Genomic DNA, 18016 nt, shown 5'->3' on the forward strand with positions numbered 1-18016 from the left:
CAGGTGTCCAAGGAATTAGGTACTGAGTTTGTCCTGTATAGTCAGGTATCCAAGGAATTAGGTACTGAGTTTGTTCTGTATAGTCAGGTGTCCAAGGAATTAGGTACTGTGAGTTTTTCGTGTATAGTCAGGTGTCCAAGGAATTAGGTATTGTGAGTTTGTCGTGTATAGTCAGGTGTCCAAGGAATTAGGTACTGTGAGTTTGTCGTGTATAGTCAGGTGTCCAAGGAATTAGGTACTGTGAGTTTGTCGTGTATAGTCAGGTGTCCAAGGAATTAGGTATTGTGAGTTTGTCCTGTATAGTCAGATGTCCAAGGAATTAGGTATTGTGAGTTTGTCCTGTATAGTCAGGTGTCCAAGGAATTAGGTACTGTGAGTTTGTCCTGTATAGTCAGGTGTCCAAGGAATTAGGTACTGTGTGTTTGTTCTGTATAGTCAGGTGTCCAAGGAATTAGGTACTGTGAGTTTGTCGTGTATAGTCAGGTGTCCAAGGAATTAGGTATTGTGAGTTTGTCCTGTATAGTCAGATATCCAAGGAATTAGGTACTGTGAGTTTGTCCTGTATAGTCAGGTATCCAAGGAATTAGGTACTGTGAATTTGTCCTGTATAGTCAGGTGTCCATGGAAACAGGTACTGTGAGTTTTCCCTGTACAATTGAATAAAATGCATTTAGTTGAATTTTTTAGTGGTATTTATAAATTAATATATGAGCCTCAATAATAATGGTTGAAATAAGACTTTTTTCTATAAATGTAGGTAAAGTTAATCTCTATTTAAATCTTTTATTTTCAGAAACAGATAATGGCAATGCCCTGTAATACATACACCATGTCTTACGAGAATGTTCATATTCCTTTTAATCTCATTTGTTTAAAAACTGTGTAGTTACAAAAAACAATTTTATATGTAATATTGCACCATCATCTTTTTGCAATATTGGACACATATGTGTTTAGGTGATTACTATCAGTACAATGATCTCTAGTTGAGTAGTAGGTAAGCACAGGGATTGATTCTGTTGGTTTGTAAGATATTGTTGGGATCTCTGTGATGGTAGACTCTATATCAGGCTATGCCTACGTGCTGTTTAACATGCTTCACTTTCCCCCAAATTGACTGATGTTTAAAGATGATATCACAGTATGACAGACAGTTGGTGATTGTAGAAATATTTAACCAAGATTACAAGGAATTCTTTGTAGTTAAGGCTGAATTAACACTGATATCCTCTTATTGACACTTCCTACAGGAATAGTTTTGACTTTTTTCTGTAGTTTTTTTTTCTGTGAATATTTTCCCCCTTTTCTGTCACTCAGTTTGTTTTATTTTTTTCCCATGTTTTTGTATTTGAATTATTACCTCCCTGTTCTAACATTCTTACACCAGTCTTTGTTTTGTGTTACACATTCTTCATTCTTCATTGCATTACATGCAATCATTAAAGATGTATATCCTTTTATTTCTTTTCTTTTTCCCATACCTTAATCTGTTGATATTGCCGTGTTCCTGGTCCCATTGCAGTAACAGGAAATAGTATAACACTATAACCAACAATATCAAAACAAGTTATATCAACTTACATAAATCACGCTTGTTGGCCCGGATAGAAGTGATATCAACTTACATAAATCACGCTTGTTGGTCCAGACAGAAGTGATATCAACTTACATAAATCACGCTTGTTGGTCCAGACAGAAGTGCCTGAGGGGTCTTAGTGTGGGAGAAAACCGGAGTACCAGGGGAATACCAGCTGGTCAGGCAGCTGACCCTATACCTTTTCGTTTCTGATCGGGGAATCGAACCCTGACCGCCTAGGTGAAAGGCCACTGTGCCAACCAACCACCTAAATAGTATAAAATAGTATAAAGCTACAGTTACTGAATTTTATCTCTCCTTTAGCACTTGATACCAGGGATTATTTTGGGTTACCAAATGGATGGGTCATTTTCAAGAAAAAGAATTCTGTTATATAATTTATTGGCCATTCATAGAAATTTTAAGGATTTTTCTTAATCATGTGGGTCATTCAGGAAAATTGTGGGCCAATGACCCCATGCCCCCTCTAAAATGATCCCTGTGATACCATCTGTGTGTCTGTATCCTGAAAATGGGCCTCATTACATTTCACCAGGTACATACCAGAAACAGGTTAATGGAGGGACACCTCTTAAGATGATTTCTGACATCCCTAGGCTATTTAAATGATTACACCTGGAAATAGCATATATAATCTCCAACAATACCACATTTAACAATTTTGGGTTTCATTGGGGCTGATGACATGAATATGGCCACTTTAACCACGATAGTTCTGTATGGTCCTGTGAGAGTATTAATCCACACTACACCTGGGATGTCTGTGTCAATGTTTGTACACTTTCCATCCAAGTCCTTTTCTGTGTAATGCATGTTGATTATTGCTGTTTAAAGTGTTGAGATTAGAGAGCCGACTGGGAGCTAGATCAAGTTGACCCATCCTACATTGACTTTATGGATCTGGGGTCACTACATACAAAGCCCATGTAAATGTGGTGTCTATGTCATCACCTATTCTATATAAAACCAGCCCTAATATAAACTGTCCTATCAGATACACAGCTATCAGGTAGGTGCTCCTTCCTCATTAATTACTTGTGATGAGAAATCTACAACAAATAGTATTTTATGAAAGCTAGTGTTTATTATAGTGTAATGTAAGTAAAATATATCTTCACCATTTTCTGTGTAGTATTTTGTTACCAGGTACTTAATTTTTTTTTTCTCAATCATTTTTGATGAAATTTGACATTTTTTTCTCAATCATTTTTGATGAAATTTGACATAAGGAATTAACCAGGAACTGTTAGTGAATATTGTTTGCCTGTACCTCATTTAGACTGGACAGTCTGAGTGAATATTGTTTGCCTGTACCTCATTTAGACTGGACAGTCTGAGTGAATATTGTTTGCCTGTACCTCATTTAGACTGGACAGTCTGAGTGAATATTGTTTGCCTGTACCTCATTTAGACTGGACAGTCTGAGTGAATATTGTTTGCCTGTACCTCATTTAGACTGGACAGTCTGAGTGAATATTGTTTGCCTGTACCTCATTTAGACTGGACAATCTGAGTGAATATTGTTTGTCTGTACCTCATTTAGACTGGACAGTCTGATGTGTTTGCCTGTACCTCATTTAGACTGGACAGTCTGAGTGAATATTGTTTGTCTGTACCTCATTTAGACTGGACAGTCTGAGTGAATATTGTTTGCCTGTACCTCATTTAGACTGGACAGTCTGAGTGAATATTGTTTGCCTGTACCTCATTTAGACTGGACAGTCTGAGTGAATATTGTTTGCCTGTACCTCATTTAGACTGGACAATCTGAGTGAATATTGTTTGTCTGTACCTCATTTAGACTGGACAGTCTGATGTGTTTGCCTGTACCTCATTTAGACTGGACAGTCTGAGTGAATATTGTTTGTCTGTACCTCATTTAGACTGGACAGTCTGAGTGAATATTGTTTGCCTGTACCTCATTTAGACTGGACAGTCTGAGTGAATATTGTTTGCCTGTACCTCATTTAGACTGGACAGTCTGAGTGAATATTGTTTGCCTGTACCTCATTTAGACTGGACAGTCTGAGTGAATATTGTTTGTCTGTACCTCATTTAGACTGGACAGTCTGATGTGTTTGCCTCTGGCTTTCTCATAGCTGTTGTGGTGGTAGATTGTAAGCCAGGCTGTTGGAATGTTAAAGCTATCAAGGTTAAACTGTCTTATACTGCAAAATATAGAAAGTTATCGTACTGAAGCACTTACTGGCTCATCATATGTATCCTCTGTATCAACACATGTAAAACACCTTAATGGTCTCTAGATACCATGAAGGCCAGTATTGGTTAGTTTGGGATGTGATCCAAATTTTAGGTCATCTGTGACCTATTCTAATAAACTTAAATTTTGTTTGTCGATTTGCATTGTCTGTTGTGCATATAATTTTATAATTTACTTTTTTGACTTCTCCACAGAAACCAAACCAATTTCATTTAGTAAGCATAGAAGTGGACAATACATGGGTGATTTTATAGTCTGACAATACATGGGTGATTTTATAGTCTGACAATACATGGGTGATTTTATAGTCTGACAATACATGGGTGATTTTATAGTCTGGCAATACAAGGGTGATTTTATAGTCTGACAATACATTGGTGATTTATAAACTGACAATACATGGGTGATTTTATAGCCTGTGATTTTATAGTCTGACAATACATGGGTGATTTTATAGTCTGACAATACATGGGTGATTTTATAGTCTGACAATTCATGGATGATTTATAGTCTGACAATACATGGGTGATTTTATAGTCTGACAATACATGGGTGATTTTATAGTCTGACAATACATGGGTGATTTTATAGTCTGACAATACATTGGTGATTTTATAGTCTGGCAATACATGGGTGATTTTATAGTCTGACAATTCATGGATGATTTATAGTCTGGCAATACATGGGTGATTTTATAGCCTAACAATACATGGGTGATTTTATAGTCTGACAATACATGGGTGATTTTATAGTCTGACAATACATGGGTGATTTTATAGTCTGACAATACATGGGTGATTTTATAGTCTGACAATACATGGGTGATTTTATAGTCTGGCAATACAAGGGTGATTTTATAGTCTGACAATACATTGGTGATTTTATAGTCTGACTTGACTTACAGAGATTTTTATACCTTTGGATGAAAATTTCTTACTTTTCATATTTCGTTTAACGTGTTGGAGCAGTCTGAAACATGAGAAAATTATTAATAATTAAACAAGAAATTTTTGTTCAGCTTGAAAAAGTTGCATAATGGTGACGCTAATTTGAATTGATGGAGATTTACTGTTTGTGTTGGTGTATTTGTTTATAGGTTTACACAGTGTGTACATGTTCATCCAGGATCACAGTGCATGTTTGAATGATTCTATGATGTTCTGATATTTTAAAGTGTTAAAATTAATCAGACTCATTGTTAAAGATAAATAATCATTTTGGCAAATGACTTTATGTTTTATCCTTACATTTCCATAACCAATAAAACCTTGGGATAATCACAATACTCTAGAATATTGAAATATTTCTTTCAACCTTGAGAAAACTTAGACAATTATGTTATAAAAATGTATATGCATATACATGCACGAAGAACAACTGTGGAAGCTGCTAATGGTATATTTTTGTAATTATTAAAAATAAAACTAATGAGGAAATAAGAATATTTCGGTGATTTTATATAATTGATTTACCTGTGATATATAATTTTATCATTTTTACCTATTAATGCAGGTGATATTAAGTATGGAACACACATGCATGGTTGAGTTGATACATTATGAGTTCTTGAACAATTATAAAAATGGAATTTATTACTATATATTGTGAAACAAGTTTATACAGACGTGCCGATAAACTACAAATTGATACATACCTTTTCAAGTGACTAATATCAATTCATGGCCATAATTTAGATATGGATATAGATGCATAATGTTGTCTTTGTCAATTACTGAATATGATCAATATGAAAATCATATCAATAAAAAATAATGATACAGAAATCTAGCTCAGCAGGAGAGACGTCAAAGAAACACTGTAAAATACCAGTGATCTGTTGTGTAAACCTTGTGTCCCCCTCCTCTGATGTACGTAGTTATAACCTTGTGTCCCTCCTCTGATGTTCGTACTTATAACCTTGTGTCCCCCTCTGATGTACGTACTTATAACCTTGTGTCCCCCTCCTCTGATGTACGTACTTATAACCTTGTGTCCCCCCCCTCTGATGTATGTACTTATAACCTTGTGTCCCCCTCTGATGTACGTACTTATAACCTTGTGTCCCCCTCCTCTGATGTACGTACTTATAACCTTGTGTCCCCCCCCTCTGATGTATGTACTTATAACCTTGTGTCCCCCTCTGATGTACGTACTTATAACCTTGTGTCCCCCTCCTCTGATGTACGTACTTATAACCTTGTGTCCCCCCCCTCTGATGTATGTACTTATAACCTTGTGTCCCCCTCTGATGTACATACTTATAACCTTGTGTCCCCCTCCTCTGATGTACGTACTTATAACCTTGTGTCCCCCCCCTCTGATGTACGTACTTATAACCTTGTGTCCCTCCTCTGATGTATGTACTTATAACCTTGTGTCCCCCCCCTCTGATGTACGTACTTATAACCTTGTGTCCCCCTCCTCTGATGTATGTACTTATAACCTTGTGTCCCCCTCCTCTGATGTACGTACTTATAACCTTGTATCCCTCCTCTGATGTACGTACTTATAACCTTGTGTCCCCCTCCTCTGATGTACGTACTTATAACCTTGTGTCCCCCTCCTCTGATGTACGTACTTATAACCTTGTGTCCCCCTCCTCTGATGTACATACTTATAACCTTGTGTCCCTCCTCTGATGTACATACTTATAACCTTGTGTCCCTCCTCTGATGTACGTACTTATAACCTTGTGTCCCCCTCCTCTGATGTACGTACTTATAACCTTGTGTCCCCCCTCCTCTGATGTTCGTACTTATAACCTTGTGTCCCCCTCCTCTGATGTACGTACTTATAACCTTGTGTCCCCCTCCTCTGATGTACGTACTCCTCTGATGTACGTACTTATAACCTTGTGTCCCCCTCCTCTGATGTACGTACTTATAACCTTGTGTCCCCCTCCTCTGATGTACATACTTATAACCTTGTGTCCTCCTCCTCTGATGTACATACTTATAACCTTGTGTCCCCCTCCTCTGATATACATACACATGTACTTATAACCTTGTGTCCCCCTCCTCTGATGTATGTACTTATAACCTTGTGTCCCCCTCTGATGTACGTACTTATAACCTTGTGTCCCCCTCTGATGTATGTACTTATAACCTTGTGTCCCCCTCTGATGTACGTACTTATAACCTTGTGTCCCCCTCTGATGTACGTACTTATAACCTTGTGTCCCCCTCCTCTGATGTACATACTTATAACCTTGTGTCCCTCCTCTGATGTACGTACTTATAACCTTGTGTCCCCCTCTGATGTACGTACTTATAACCTTGTGTCCCCCTCCTCTGATGTACATACTTATAACCTTGTGTCCCCCTCTGATGTATGTACTTATAACCTTGTGTCCCCCCCCTCTGATGTATGTACTTATAACCTTGTGTCCCCCTCTGATGTACATACTTATAACCTTGTGTCCCCCTCCTCTGATGTACGTACTTATAACCTTGTGTCCCCCCCCTCTGATGTACGTACTTATAACCTTGTGTCCCACCTCTGATGTATGTACTTATAACCTTGTGTCCCCCCCCTCTGATGTACGTACTTATAACCTTGTGTCCCCCTCCTCTGATGTATGTACTTATAACCTTGTGTCCCCCTCCTCTGATGTACGTACTTATAACCTTGTATCCCTCCTCTGATGTACGTACTTATAACCTTGTGTCCCCCTCCTCTGATGTACGTACTTATAACCTTGTGTCCCCCTCCTCTGATGTACATACTTATAACCTTGTGTCCCTCCTCTGATGTACGTACTTATAACCTTGTGTCCCTCCTCTGATGTACGTACTTATAACCTTGTGTCCCCCTCCTCTGATGTACGTACTTATAACCTTGTGTCCCCCTCCTCTGATGTACGTACTTATAACCTTGTGTCCCCCTCCTCTGATGTTCGTACTTATAACCTTGTGTCCCCCTCCTCTGATGTACGTACTTATAACCTTGTGTCCCCCTCCTCTGATGTACGTACTTATAACCTTGTGTCCCCCTCCTCTGATGTACGTACTTATAACCTTGTGTCCCCCTCCTCTGATGTACATACTTATAACCTTGTGTCCTCCTCCTCTGATGTACATACTTATAACCTTGTGTCCCCCTCCTCTGATGTACATACACATGTACTTATAACCTTGTGTCCCCCTCCTCTGATGTATGTACTTATAACCTTGTGTCCCCCTCTGATGTACGTACTTATAACCTTGTGTCCCCCTCTGATGTATGTACTTATAACCTTGTGTCCCCCTCTGATGTACGTACTTATAACCTTGTGTCCCCCTCTGATGTACGTACTTATAACCTTGTGTCCCCCTCCTCTGATGTACATACTTATAACCTTGTGTCCCTCCTCTGATGTACGTACTTATAACCTTGTGTCCCCCTCTGATGTACGTACTTATAACCTTGTGTCCCCCTCCTCTGATGTACATACTTATAACCTTGTGTCCCCCTCTGATGTATGTACTTATAACCTTGTGTCCCCCTCCTCTGATGTACGTACTTATAACCTTGTGTCCCCCTCCTCTGATGTATGTACTTATAACCTTGTGTCCCCCTCCTCTGATGTACATACTTATAACCTTGTGTCCCCCCCCCTCTGATGTACGTACTTATAACCTTGTGTCCCCCTCCTCTGATGTATGTACTTATAACCTTGTGTCCCCCTCCTCTGATGTACATACTTATAACCTTGTGTCCCCCTCTGATGTATGTACTTATAACCTTGTGTCCCCCTCCTCTGATGTACGTACTTATAACCTTGTGTCCCCCTCCTCTGATGTATGTACTTATAACCTTGTGTCCCCCTCCTCTGATGTACATACTTATAACCTTGTGTCCCCTCCTCTGATGTATGTACTTATAACCTTGTGTCCCCCTCCTCTGATGTACGTACTTATAACCTTGTGTCCCCTCCTCTGATGTATGTACTTATAACCTTGTGTCCCCCTCCTCTGATGTACATACTTATAACCTTGTGTCCCCCTCCTCTGATGTACGTACTTATAACCTTGTGTCCCCCTCCTTGTTTGTAAGATTTCAGGGAAAATGCAAACATTAAAATTTTGATAGTTTGAAATGCTGAGCTTGCAATTCTGATCATTGATGTTTTCAGATTTGACGTGTTGTTTGCGGTTATAAAATGTGTTAAAGTAAGAATAATTTCAGTTGTATTTCAACCTCATCTACAGCTTATAAATAGGATAAAGACTTCTGTGTTCATGTTGCAAAGGTTCAGAGATTGGACTTATTTGTTTTGCATGGAAATCGTGAAGGGCATTCCATGTGAACATTTCAAGGCTGTAAAAAAAACAAAGAAATACCCGGTAAACAATATCTACATATGTTTACACTTCTCAACCTTAACTCCATCCCACCAGACATCTAACCTACAACTCCAAATCTCATGTCCATTTGAACTGTTAATAGGAATTTCACTTAGAGTTGAAAATGTGAAAGTTTGAGAATCAAAATCTAATTGAAATATTAAACGTCTGTTCTTTAGAAAAAGAATCAGATTTAATTCTGTAATACTGAATATTTTTCCATGAGTGGAACTGGCTGATGAGAATGACTGTTACCATTGCTGTCTGATGATCAATGATTATCAGGTCCAGACCAATGTCCTCTGTGCGTCCTTTATATTTTCACCAGTGCGGTAGTTTTATTGATTTTTAGAAATCTGCCTTTGTAACAGTGTAGGCAGTCTACGTGCAGTTTCTCCGACAGCACAGGATCAATGACGTCCTTACAATGTTTGTTATGTGTGTAAGGACTAGAAGGGTGACACCATGCTGATTCTTACCTCATGTATGTACCTCACCTGTCATTGGCACTCATCTAATGACTCTTTTGTCTTTTATAATGAAACTATTATGCTAAAATATTCCACCTGAGGTCATGTGTTTGGAACTCCAGGGATTTTGAAAAAAAAATGTTTGGCAATAGGATTTGTAAGTATCTATGTTTCCATTTAACACTTTCATATATCTTTTTGACATGGTGTTCCTATTGGGATTTGATAACCAAAATTTTTTTCCAAATTGTATGTTTTTTTTTGTTAAATACTGCTTTTTACATATTGCAGTGAAGCTGTATAATTTATAGCAGGCACTGCCATATGCCACTGATATACAGGTGTCAGCTTGATTATAATTCTCTTGATCATCAAATTACAGATAGTTCATTAGTTTTTTAAATACCTTTAATCATATTACTGAATTAATTGCAAGTAGCATAGCACTGCTTACATAAACCGTTAAGAAAGTTCAATACTACTTATTTGGTATACCACATGCAGCCATTTAATTCATTCCTTTTCATAGCTGTGGGCATTGATAACTGGTTTTTTAACCATATAATGAGTTTTCTATTTTAATTTATGAGAAGAATTGTTAATTTCGTTGTGGTTTGTGTTATAGGGAAAATGTGCTCAATAAATTATGACACAAACCATAACCAGAAAGTATGTATGTGTTTGCTTACTTTTATCACATTTGTAATGTTCAGGTAACGGACAGAAAAATGTCCAATCTCATATGTAGGATTCTGTATATCATCATTGTGTGATTACCCAGTGGTCAAGGTGACCCTATCGATTAGTTATTGGCTATTTAGGATTAATCTACTAGGGGATTCCTGTTTACTGGAGGAGGTAATGGATTGTGTGAACTTTTACATCTGTCACTCACTTAACCATAGCCATGCAACCATTTTTATTGGTGGTATCAACCAAAGACATTCGGAATGTTTCCTGGAATGAGAACACATGTACAGTGTACTGGATATTAAAAATAGAGGTTCAGATATACTGGAATGTGGTTTTTGTCCCAGCAATTACTTTCGAGCTTTACATATTTTTATTTCAAACTGGTTTTTTTTTCTATTGGGATTTCAATTTTTTTTTTTCTGAAATTTATTATCTCACTAAATTGAAAATTATCATAAAATGATATAGGCCATTTCTTATGTCATTTAATAGCAATTGAAATATGTTAAATCTGGATATAAAATTCTGACTCCTTGTAGAATAATAAGTCTTATCTATCATTACAGACAGATTCATGTTTTTTTCTTCATTGTTTAAACCTATATGAATGCATTAATAACAAATTACTTACAAAAATGTGAAGTGGACTCTTCCAATGTTCGTTCTGAAAGGTGATTGGTAGAAATGGTAGGAACATTCCAATTATTTTCTATAAAGGAAATGGCTGCATATTTATTTACCGATTTAGATCTTATCTTCCCAATCTAAGTGTATAATTAGGGATTCTATCAACACCCACGCAAATTTTCCCTTACAGAAGCTTAAGATCCAAACCTATCTTTATACCTAACAGGAAAGTTTAGAAGAAAGCAATTCAGTGGATTAGTTCTATGATTATTTATTTCTGTTAGCAGAACTGATGTTTACAAAACAAGCATGATGTGTGTTCCATTAGTAGATCCACTGTCAGAGTAGAGGATAGATAACTTGATAGAGAACTCGTTTGTTTCTTTACATCTATAAATATTTTAGCTGCTTCTACTGGATAATGGTTCTGCAATTTACTTCACATGCCAGTAGGTGAGCACCTGGCTGTGTGATAAGTAATGTAAAAAACATGGTGTGCAATGCACCCACTGGTGACTAAGAGACGGCAAGGTCATCTCAAAGACGTATATCAGAATGTGTACATGTAGACACGGCACATCCACACAAAGTGAAATGCCAGAAGAAAAAGCTATTGAAAGTTTTTACAGATTACTGAGAAGCTTACATGGGCCAGCTAATAGGATTTGGATACTGGGTTTAAATTAACAAAATACGTACACTTGGGAATCTCTTTTTTTCTTTACAGAGCTATAGGCATATATTTATTCTCCATTGGACGAAGGTTTCTTTGACTTTTTTGTGAAAAATGTTTTGGAATCGATAATCATTGCAAATAAGCGTATTTTATTGAAGTTTAAATGATAGGTAATATATTTGTAGATAAGTTTCCATCACTCTAAAAAATGATTTGTAAGAAACTAGCATAAACATTGTGATATATGTGTTTCCATTATACAGCTTGTTCAGACATTCTAATTAGGAGGGAATTTAAATTCTTAACTGTAAAAGGTGGTTGTATAAGATTATAATCAGGTAATAGAAGGTTACACTGCCTGCTGACTAGAAACTCCCTTTGTATGTTACAGTGAATGGTAACAGTTTCCCTTGTTTGGATGGTGAAGAATCTCCGACAGGAACTATGATCAACGGACACATCAATGGGGATCTCGACAAACTGAAATATCGCAGTAATGGTAACAACAACTCAGGGGAGATTACTCCTAAGAAACAGCATGTGAACCTAAAGAAACGAGTGGGCCTCACCTCTGGCATCGCCCTGATAGTGGGGACCATGATAGGTATGTCAAATGTATCTAACAAGAATTTTGTATGAGTTATTGGATATAAGCATGATATAGTTTGATAACAATTGTATTACAGAAAGAATTAGTCTTAACTTATATCGACAGAATTTAACATTTATCATATCTTTTCTGTCATATTCATCCATCAATGAGCCACCGCCTGGTACTTAGCCAACCTATGTCTATTGCTGTTCATTAAATGTGTTTACATGCTATTCCATTATCCTCGCCCATCCCCTACTTTTAAGTTTATGTATTGTCTCCCTGGGCTTATAACATGATAAATACTGTACTAGTTACCACCTATTCAGCAACAGGATAAATACAGTACTATTATTTTGAATGATGTAAATGATGCGTTTTTGAAATCTTGAGAAAATGTTAAAATTTAGTTGTTTGAGTAAGATATAACCTTCTACATGTTTGGGATTGAGACAGGGAGTTGTTGATCGAGTATGATATAACCTTCTACATGTTTGGGATTGAGACAGGGTGTTGTTGATCGAGTATGATATAACCTCCTACATGTTTGGGATTGAGACAGGGAGTTGTTGATCGAGTATGATATAACCTCCTACATGTTTGGGATTGAGACAGGGAGTTGATCGAGTATGATATAACCTTCTACATGTTTGGGATTGAGACAGGGAGTAGTTGATCGAGTAAGATATAACCTTCTACATGTTTGGGATTGAGACAGGGAGTTGATCGAGTATGATATAACCTTCTACATGTTTGGGATTGAGACAGGGAGTTGTTGATCGAGTATGATATAACCTTCTACATGTTTGGGATTGAGACAGGGAGTTGTTGTTTGAGTATGATATAACCTCCTACTTGTTTGGGATTGAGACAGGGAGTTGTTGATCGAGTAAGATATAACCTCCTACATGTTTGGGATTGAGACAGGGAGTTGTTGATCGAGTATGATATAACCTCCTACATGTTTGGGATTGAGACAGGGAGTTGTTGATTGAGTATGATATAACCTTCTACATGTTTGGGATTGAGACAGGAAGTTGTTGATCGAGTAAGATATAACCTTCTACATGTTTGGGATTGAGACAGGCAGTTGTGGATCGAGTAAGATATAACCTCCTACATGTTTGGGATTGAGACAGGGAGTTGAGATATCCCCATTAACCACAAGGGGACACAACCTGTAAGCATACATAATTTGTCAACTTTTCATAACTCTGATAGGGAGAAAAGTGTGGAAGACAATTTGGACTGGATAACATACATTGTATAGGACACAAGTTAACAAATACTTTCTAAAGCATGGCAGATCATTTCTATAAAGTAAATTCCCTTCCTAATGACTTCCCGCTCTAATATAAAGGTTATATAAAAGGGGTGGGGTGGGGTGGGGGGGGGGGGGGGGGGGGGGGGGGGGGATCACCTCTCCAACCAGGTGGGTTTCCTCTTGGTAATCTGATTTCCTCATACAATAAGATTCATCTTTGCCAACAAGAGTGTTTAATATTAATTGATAATTTGTAACATATAACTTGTTTTGTCACTGTTGTGAAATAAATAAAGTATAGTATAGAGAGTATTAGAGATTGCTATATCACATGTTTACTGTCAATTAGAGATTGCTCTATCACATGTTTACTGTCAATAAGAGATCCCTCTATCACATGTTTACTGTCAATTAGAGATCCCTCTATCACATGTTTACTGTCAATTAGAGATTGCTATATCACATGTTTACTGTCAATTAGAGATTGCTCTATCACATGTTTACTGTCAATTAGAGATTGCTATATCACATGTTTACTGTCAATTAGAGATTGCTCTATCACATGTTTACTGTCAATAAGAGATCCCTCTATCACATGTTTACTGTCAATTAGAGATCCCTCTATCACATGTTTACTGTCAATTAGAGATTGCTATATCACATGTTTACTGTCAATTAGAGATTGCTCTATCACATGTTTACTGTCAATTAGAGATTGCTATATCACATGTTTACTGTCAATTAGAGATTGCTCTATCACATGTTTACTGTCAATTAGAGATTGCTCTATCACATGTTTACTGTCAATTAGAGATTGCTCTATCACATGTTTACTGTCAATTAGAGATCCCTCTATCACATGTTTACTGTCAATTAGAGATTGCTCCATCACATGTTTACTATCAATTAGAGATCCCTCTATCACATGTTTACTGTCAATTAGAGATCGCTATATCACATGTTTACTGTCAATTAGAGATCGCTATATCACATGTTTATTGTCAATTAGAGATTGCTATATCACATGTTTACTGTCAATTAGAGATCCCTATATCACATGTTTACTGTCAATTAGAGATCCCTCTATCACATGTTTACTGTCAATTAGAGATCCCTCTATCACATGTTTACTGTCAATTAGAGATCCCTCTATCACATGTTCACTGTCAATTAGAGATTGTTATATCACATGTTTACTGTCAATTAGAGATCCCTCTATCACATGATTACTGTCAATTAGAGATTGCTCTATCACATGTTTACTGTCAATTAGAGATTGCTATATCACATGTTTACTGTCAATTAGAGATCCCTCTATCACATGTTTACTGTCAATTAGAGATCCCTCTATCACATGTTTACTGTCAATTAGAGATTGCTATATCACATGTTTACTGTCAATTAGAGATTGCTATATCACATGTTTACTGTCAATTAGAGATCGGTCTATCACATGTTTACTGTCAATTAGAGATTGCTCTATCACATGTTTATTGTCAATTAGAGATTGCTATATCACATGATTACTGTCAATAAGAGATCCCTCTATCACATGTTTACTGTCAATTAGAGATTGCTATATCACATGTTTACTGTCAATTAGAGATTGCTCTATCACATGTTTATTGTCAATTAGAGATCCCTCTATCACATTATTACTGTCAATTAGAGATTGCTCTATCACATGTTTACTGTCAATTAGAGATTGCTATATCACATGTTTACTGTCAATTAGAGATCACTATATCACATGTTTACTGTCAATTAGAGATTGCTATATCACATGTTTACTGTCAATTAGAGATCCCTCTATCACATGTTTACTGTCAATTAGAGATTGCTATATCACATGTTTACTGTCAATTAGAGATCCCTCTATCACATGTTTACTGTCAATTAGAGATCCCTCTATCACAGTCATGTTTACTAAGTTGCCCACAAAGTTTGTATTAGTAGTATGTTTACAAAGTTAATGTGATGTGTAGGGTCTGGGATCTTCATCTCACCAAAAGGAGTACTGATGGGGACCGGCTCGGTGGGGCTGAGTTTTATTGTGTGGATTGGATGTGGTGTCCTGTCCCTAATGGGTATGTATCACTCCCTAAAATACTCACTCAATAATAATATTAATAGATTTGTTGAAACATTGATAAGATATATGGGTATTGTTGTTTTGTGTGAGAGGTAAGTATATATGTCTGTTATGTATACGACAGGTGAGTATAATTACGATACCTAATTTTTTATCACCATTTATCTCACCACCTAACACATGGTTATTTCTTGGGGGTACTAGGCTACTGTCGACTGACATTGTTACTGAAACGTTGTACATACACGTACCATGTGTCTTCAATATGTGTATCCCTCCATGTTTGTGTCTGTACTCCAACCATCAATATAGCTCATCTTTGTTTGTTGCAATCGCTAAACCATGTGTAACTGTTGTAGATCCAATATTATTTTGATGTAAAATTTATTTTTTTGAGAAAAAATTATATCTGGAAATGTATAATATTTCAAACAATGTTTATTTTCCTCGGTCACTTTCAATATTTGTATGAATTTCAAAGTTAGATATTTGAATGTTTTTGTCTGAAAATGATTGAATTCAATAACAGATGTCCTGTTGTGTATGGTTGTATTAAGATTTCTGATGCTTGTATCTAACAAACTAAATATCTAGTAGTGTAAGAAAGTAGGTGTATCCTAATTGGCCAATAAGATTGCTGGAGCCAAGCATAAAAGTACAAACAAGACAAACAAATAATCTAATTGGCGTCTAGCCCTTTTTGTCTTATTTTTAACTGATATGTATATCTATACTGCCTCCAATGATTCAGCATCAACAGAGATGTTAATTGCTTTTATACCGAACTGTTTGCTGCTGGTTCCAAATAAATTATGCAATGAAACGGTTTAATTTGGTTTGGGTCCAAGTACAGGTAAATTGATAGACTTTGAACCCAAGAATATTTATTTCAATGCAAGCAATGGAATTTCCAAATTAGTTTTGAATTACATATTAACACTATTCTCCTGCAGTATAAAGATAAGATTTTGTCAGTTCTCAACATAGTTACAATGCTCTGCTGCGCTGTCCCCTATTATTAACGCTGCCCTACTACACAGTATATCACTAACAAATTTAACACATTCCTATTTCTATACTTGTGCCTTCATATAATCACATCTCACTTTTTTGTTGCTATATTATAAATGGTGCCCATCAAGTTAGATTTCTCCAAAGAATAACAAATTCATGAAATGTATATGAAAGCTGACACATTAACTTGCTTCTACTCGTATATGAAGCTTTCTACTTGTGCTTCAGAGCTTAAGTACGGCTTTGCAGCTCTGATTAGATTTGCTTTGTACCAGACACTGGGACTACACTAATCCACCGAAATACTGCATGTATCTCACACACTATGGTATTACTGGCTCTCTGTTATGGAATTCATGTGCCAGTCACGCTTCTCCGTATATTCAGCACAAACTTAAATTGTTTTTGTTAAAAGATCTCTTTATTTAATGGGCATATCTATGCAAAATAAAATGTGGCTTTAAAATGTCCAGATAACTCCTACTCATGCTTTTAGCTTTCTTTGTATGAATCTAAATTGATAGATAGAATTGCCTCATTCTACATTTTTTTTTCTATCTTGCCATTTTTGGGGGAGTGATGTCCCTTTAGACATTTTGTATATATACATGTAGGTTAGTTATTCTTTACCAATACCTAAAGGAAACTGGTACAATTAGTTGCTATAGTCCGACAAGAATGACCTGTCACATTGACCTTTTCGTGGAATATTAAAAGTAAGCGATCCTATTAGTGCATAGGTATGTCAACCTTTTAATTGATGATTCAGTGCATCAAGTACATAATGCACATGGGCACATTGTGAAGTAACTTGGCTGCAAAATTAGAATATTACATATTGTATTCAAATTATTCACAAATTAACATACAAGCAAATTGGGGCGACCAATAGCGAACAGAGGAAGGCCTTACAAAAATATGCAATATACAAATGTACAGTCGAACTTTGTTAACTCAAACTCATCTAACTTGAAGACCTTGTTTAAATCAAAGTATTACTCTGGTCCTGGCCAAAATCCTTTAATTCTTTTTTTTTTGTAATAAAAGCTCAGATAATTCGAACTAAGTAATTCAAAAAACTAAGTTATCCCGAAGTAAAATGGTGGTCCCAATATTATGAAACCTATGTAAAATGTACTGGTTATTCCGAAGTTGAAAACATTATTTTTAAACAAATTTGTTAATTTAATGATTAAAGTGGTGAGATAATTATGCATAGCCTTGCGACACTATAAAATTGTCTGGGTCACCATGCACGATCAGGCAAAACTAATCCAACAACTGAAATCACAATCTTGGTTGGGTTACTTGCACACTGTATTTCTGGCTACTTCTCAACTTACCAACAAGTGGCCAATGGTGATACATTTTTGTATGTTTTTTATTATGTGTTGCAATGATATATACATACAGTACATACATTAATATATATACAATAATAACGAT

General features: G+C 36.5%; 1 protein-coding gene across 4 annotated transcripts in view; it reads left to right on the plus strand.

The window, feature by feature from the left end:
• Positions 1-18016, plus strand: part of LOC117337066 (b(0,+)-type amino acid transporter 1-like) — a 57505-nt gene that overhangs the window by 10424 nt on the left and 29065 nt on the right. For 2 of the 4 annotated variants that reach the window (XM_033897848.1, XM_033897849.1), the window contains exons 3-4: positions 12000-12212; positions 15450-15551. In XM_033897848.1, coding sequence (XP_033753739.1) covers positions 12000-12212; positions 15450-15551 — 315 coding nt within the window. Of the gene's footprint in view, positions 1-11435; positions 11779-11999; positions 12213-15449; positions 15552-18016 lie in introns of those variants that run through there. The other 2 variants (XM_033897851.1, XM_033897853.1) reach the window with 2 other exon arrangements.

The sequence above is a fragment of the Pecten maximus genome, chromosome 11 (genome assembly GCF_902652985.1).
Source record: "Pecten maximus chromosome 11, xPecMax1.1, whole genome shotgun sequence".
Lineage (NCBI taxonomy): Eukaryota > Metazoa > Mollusca > Bivalvia > Pectinida > Pectinidae > Pecten > Pecten maximus.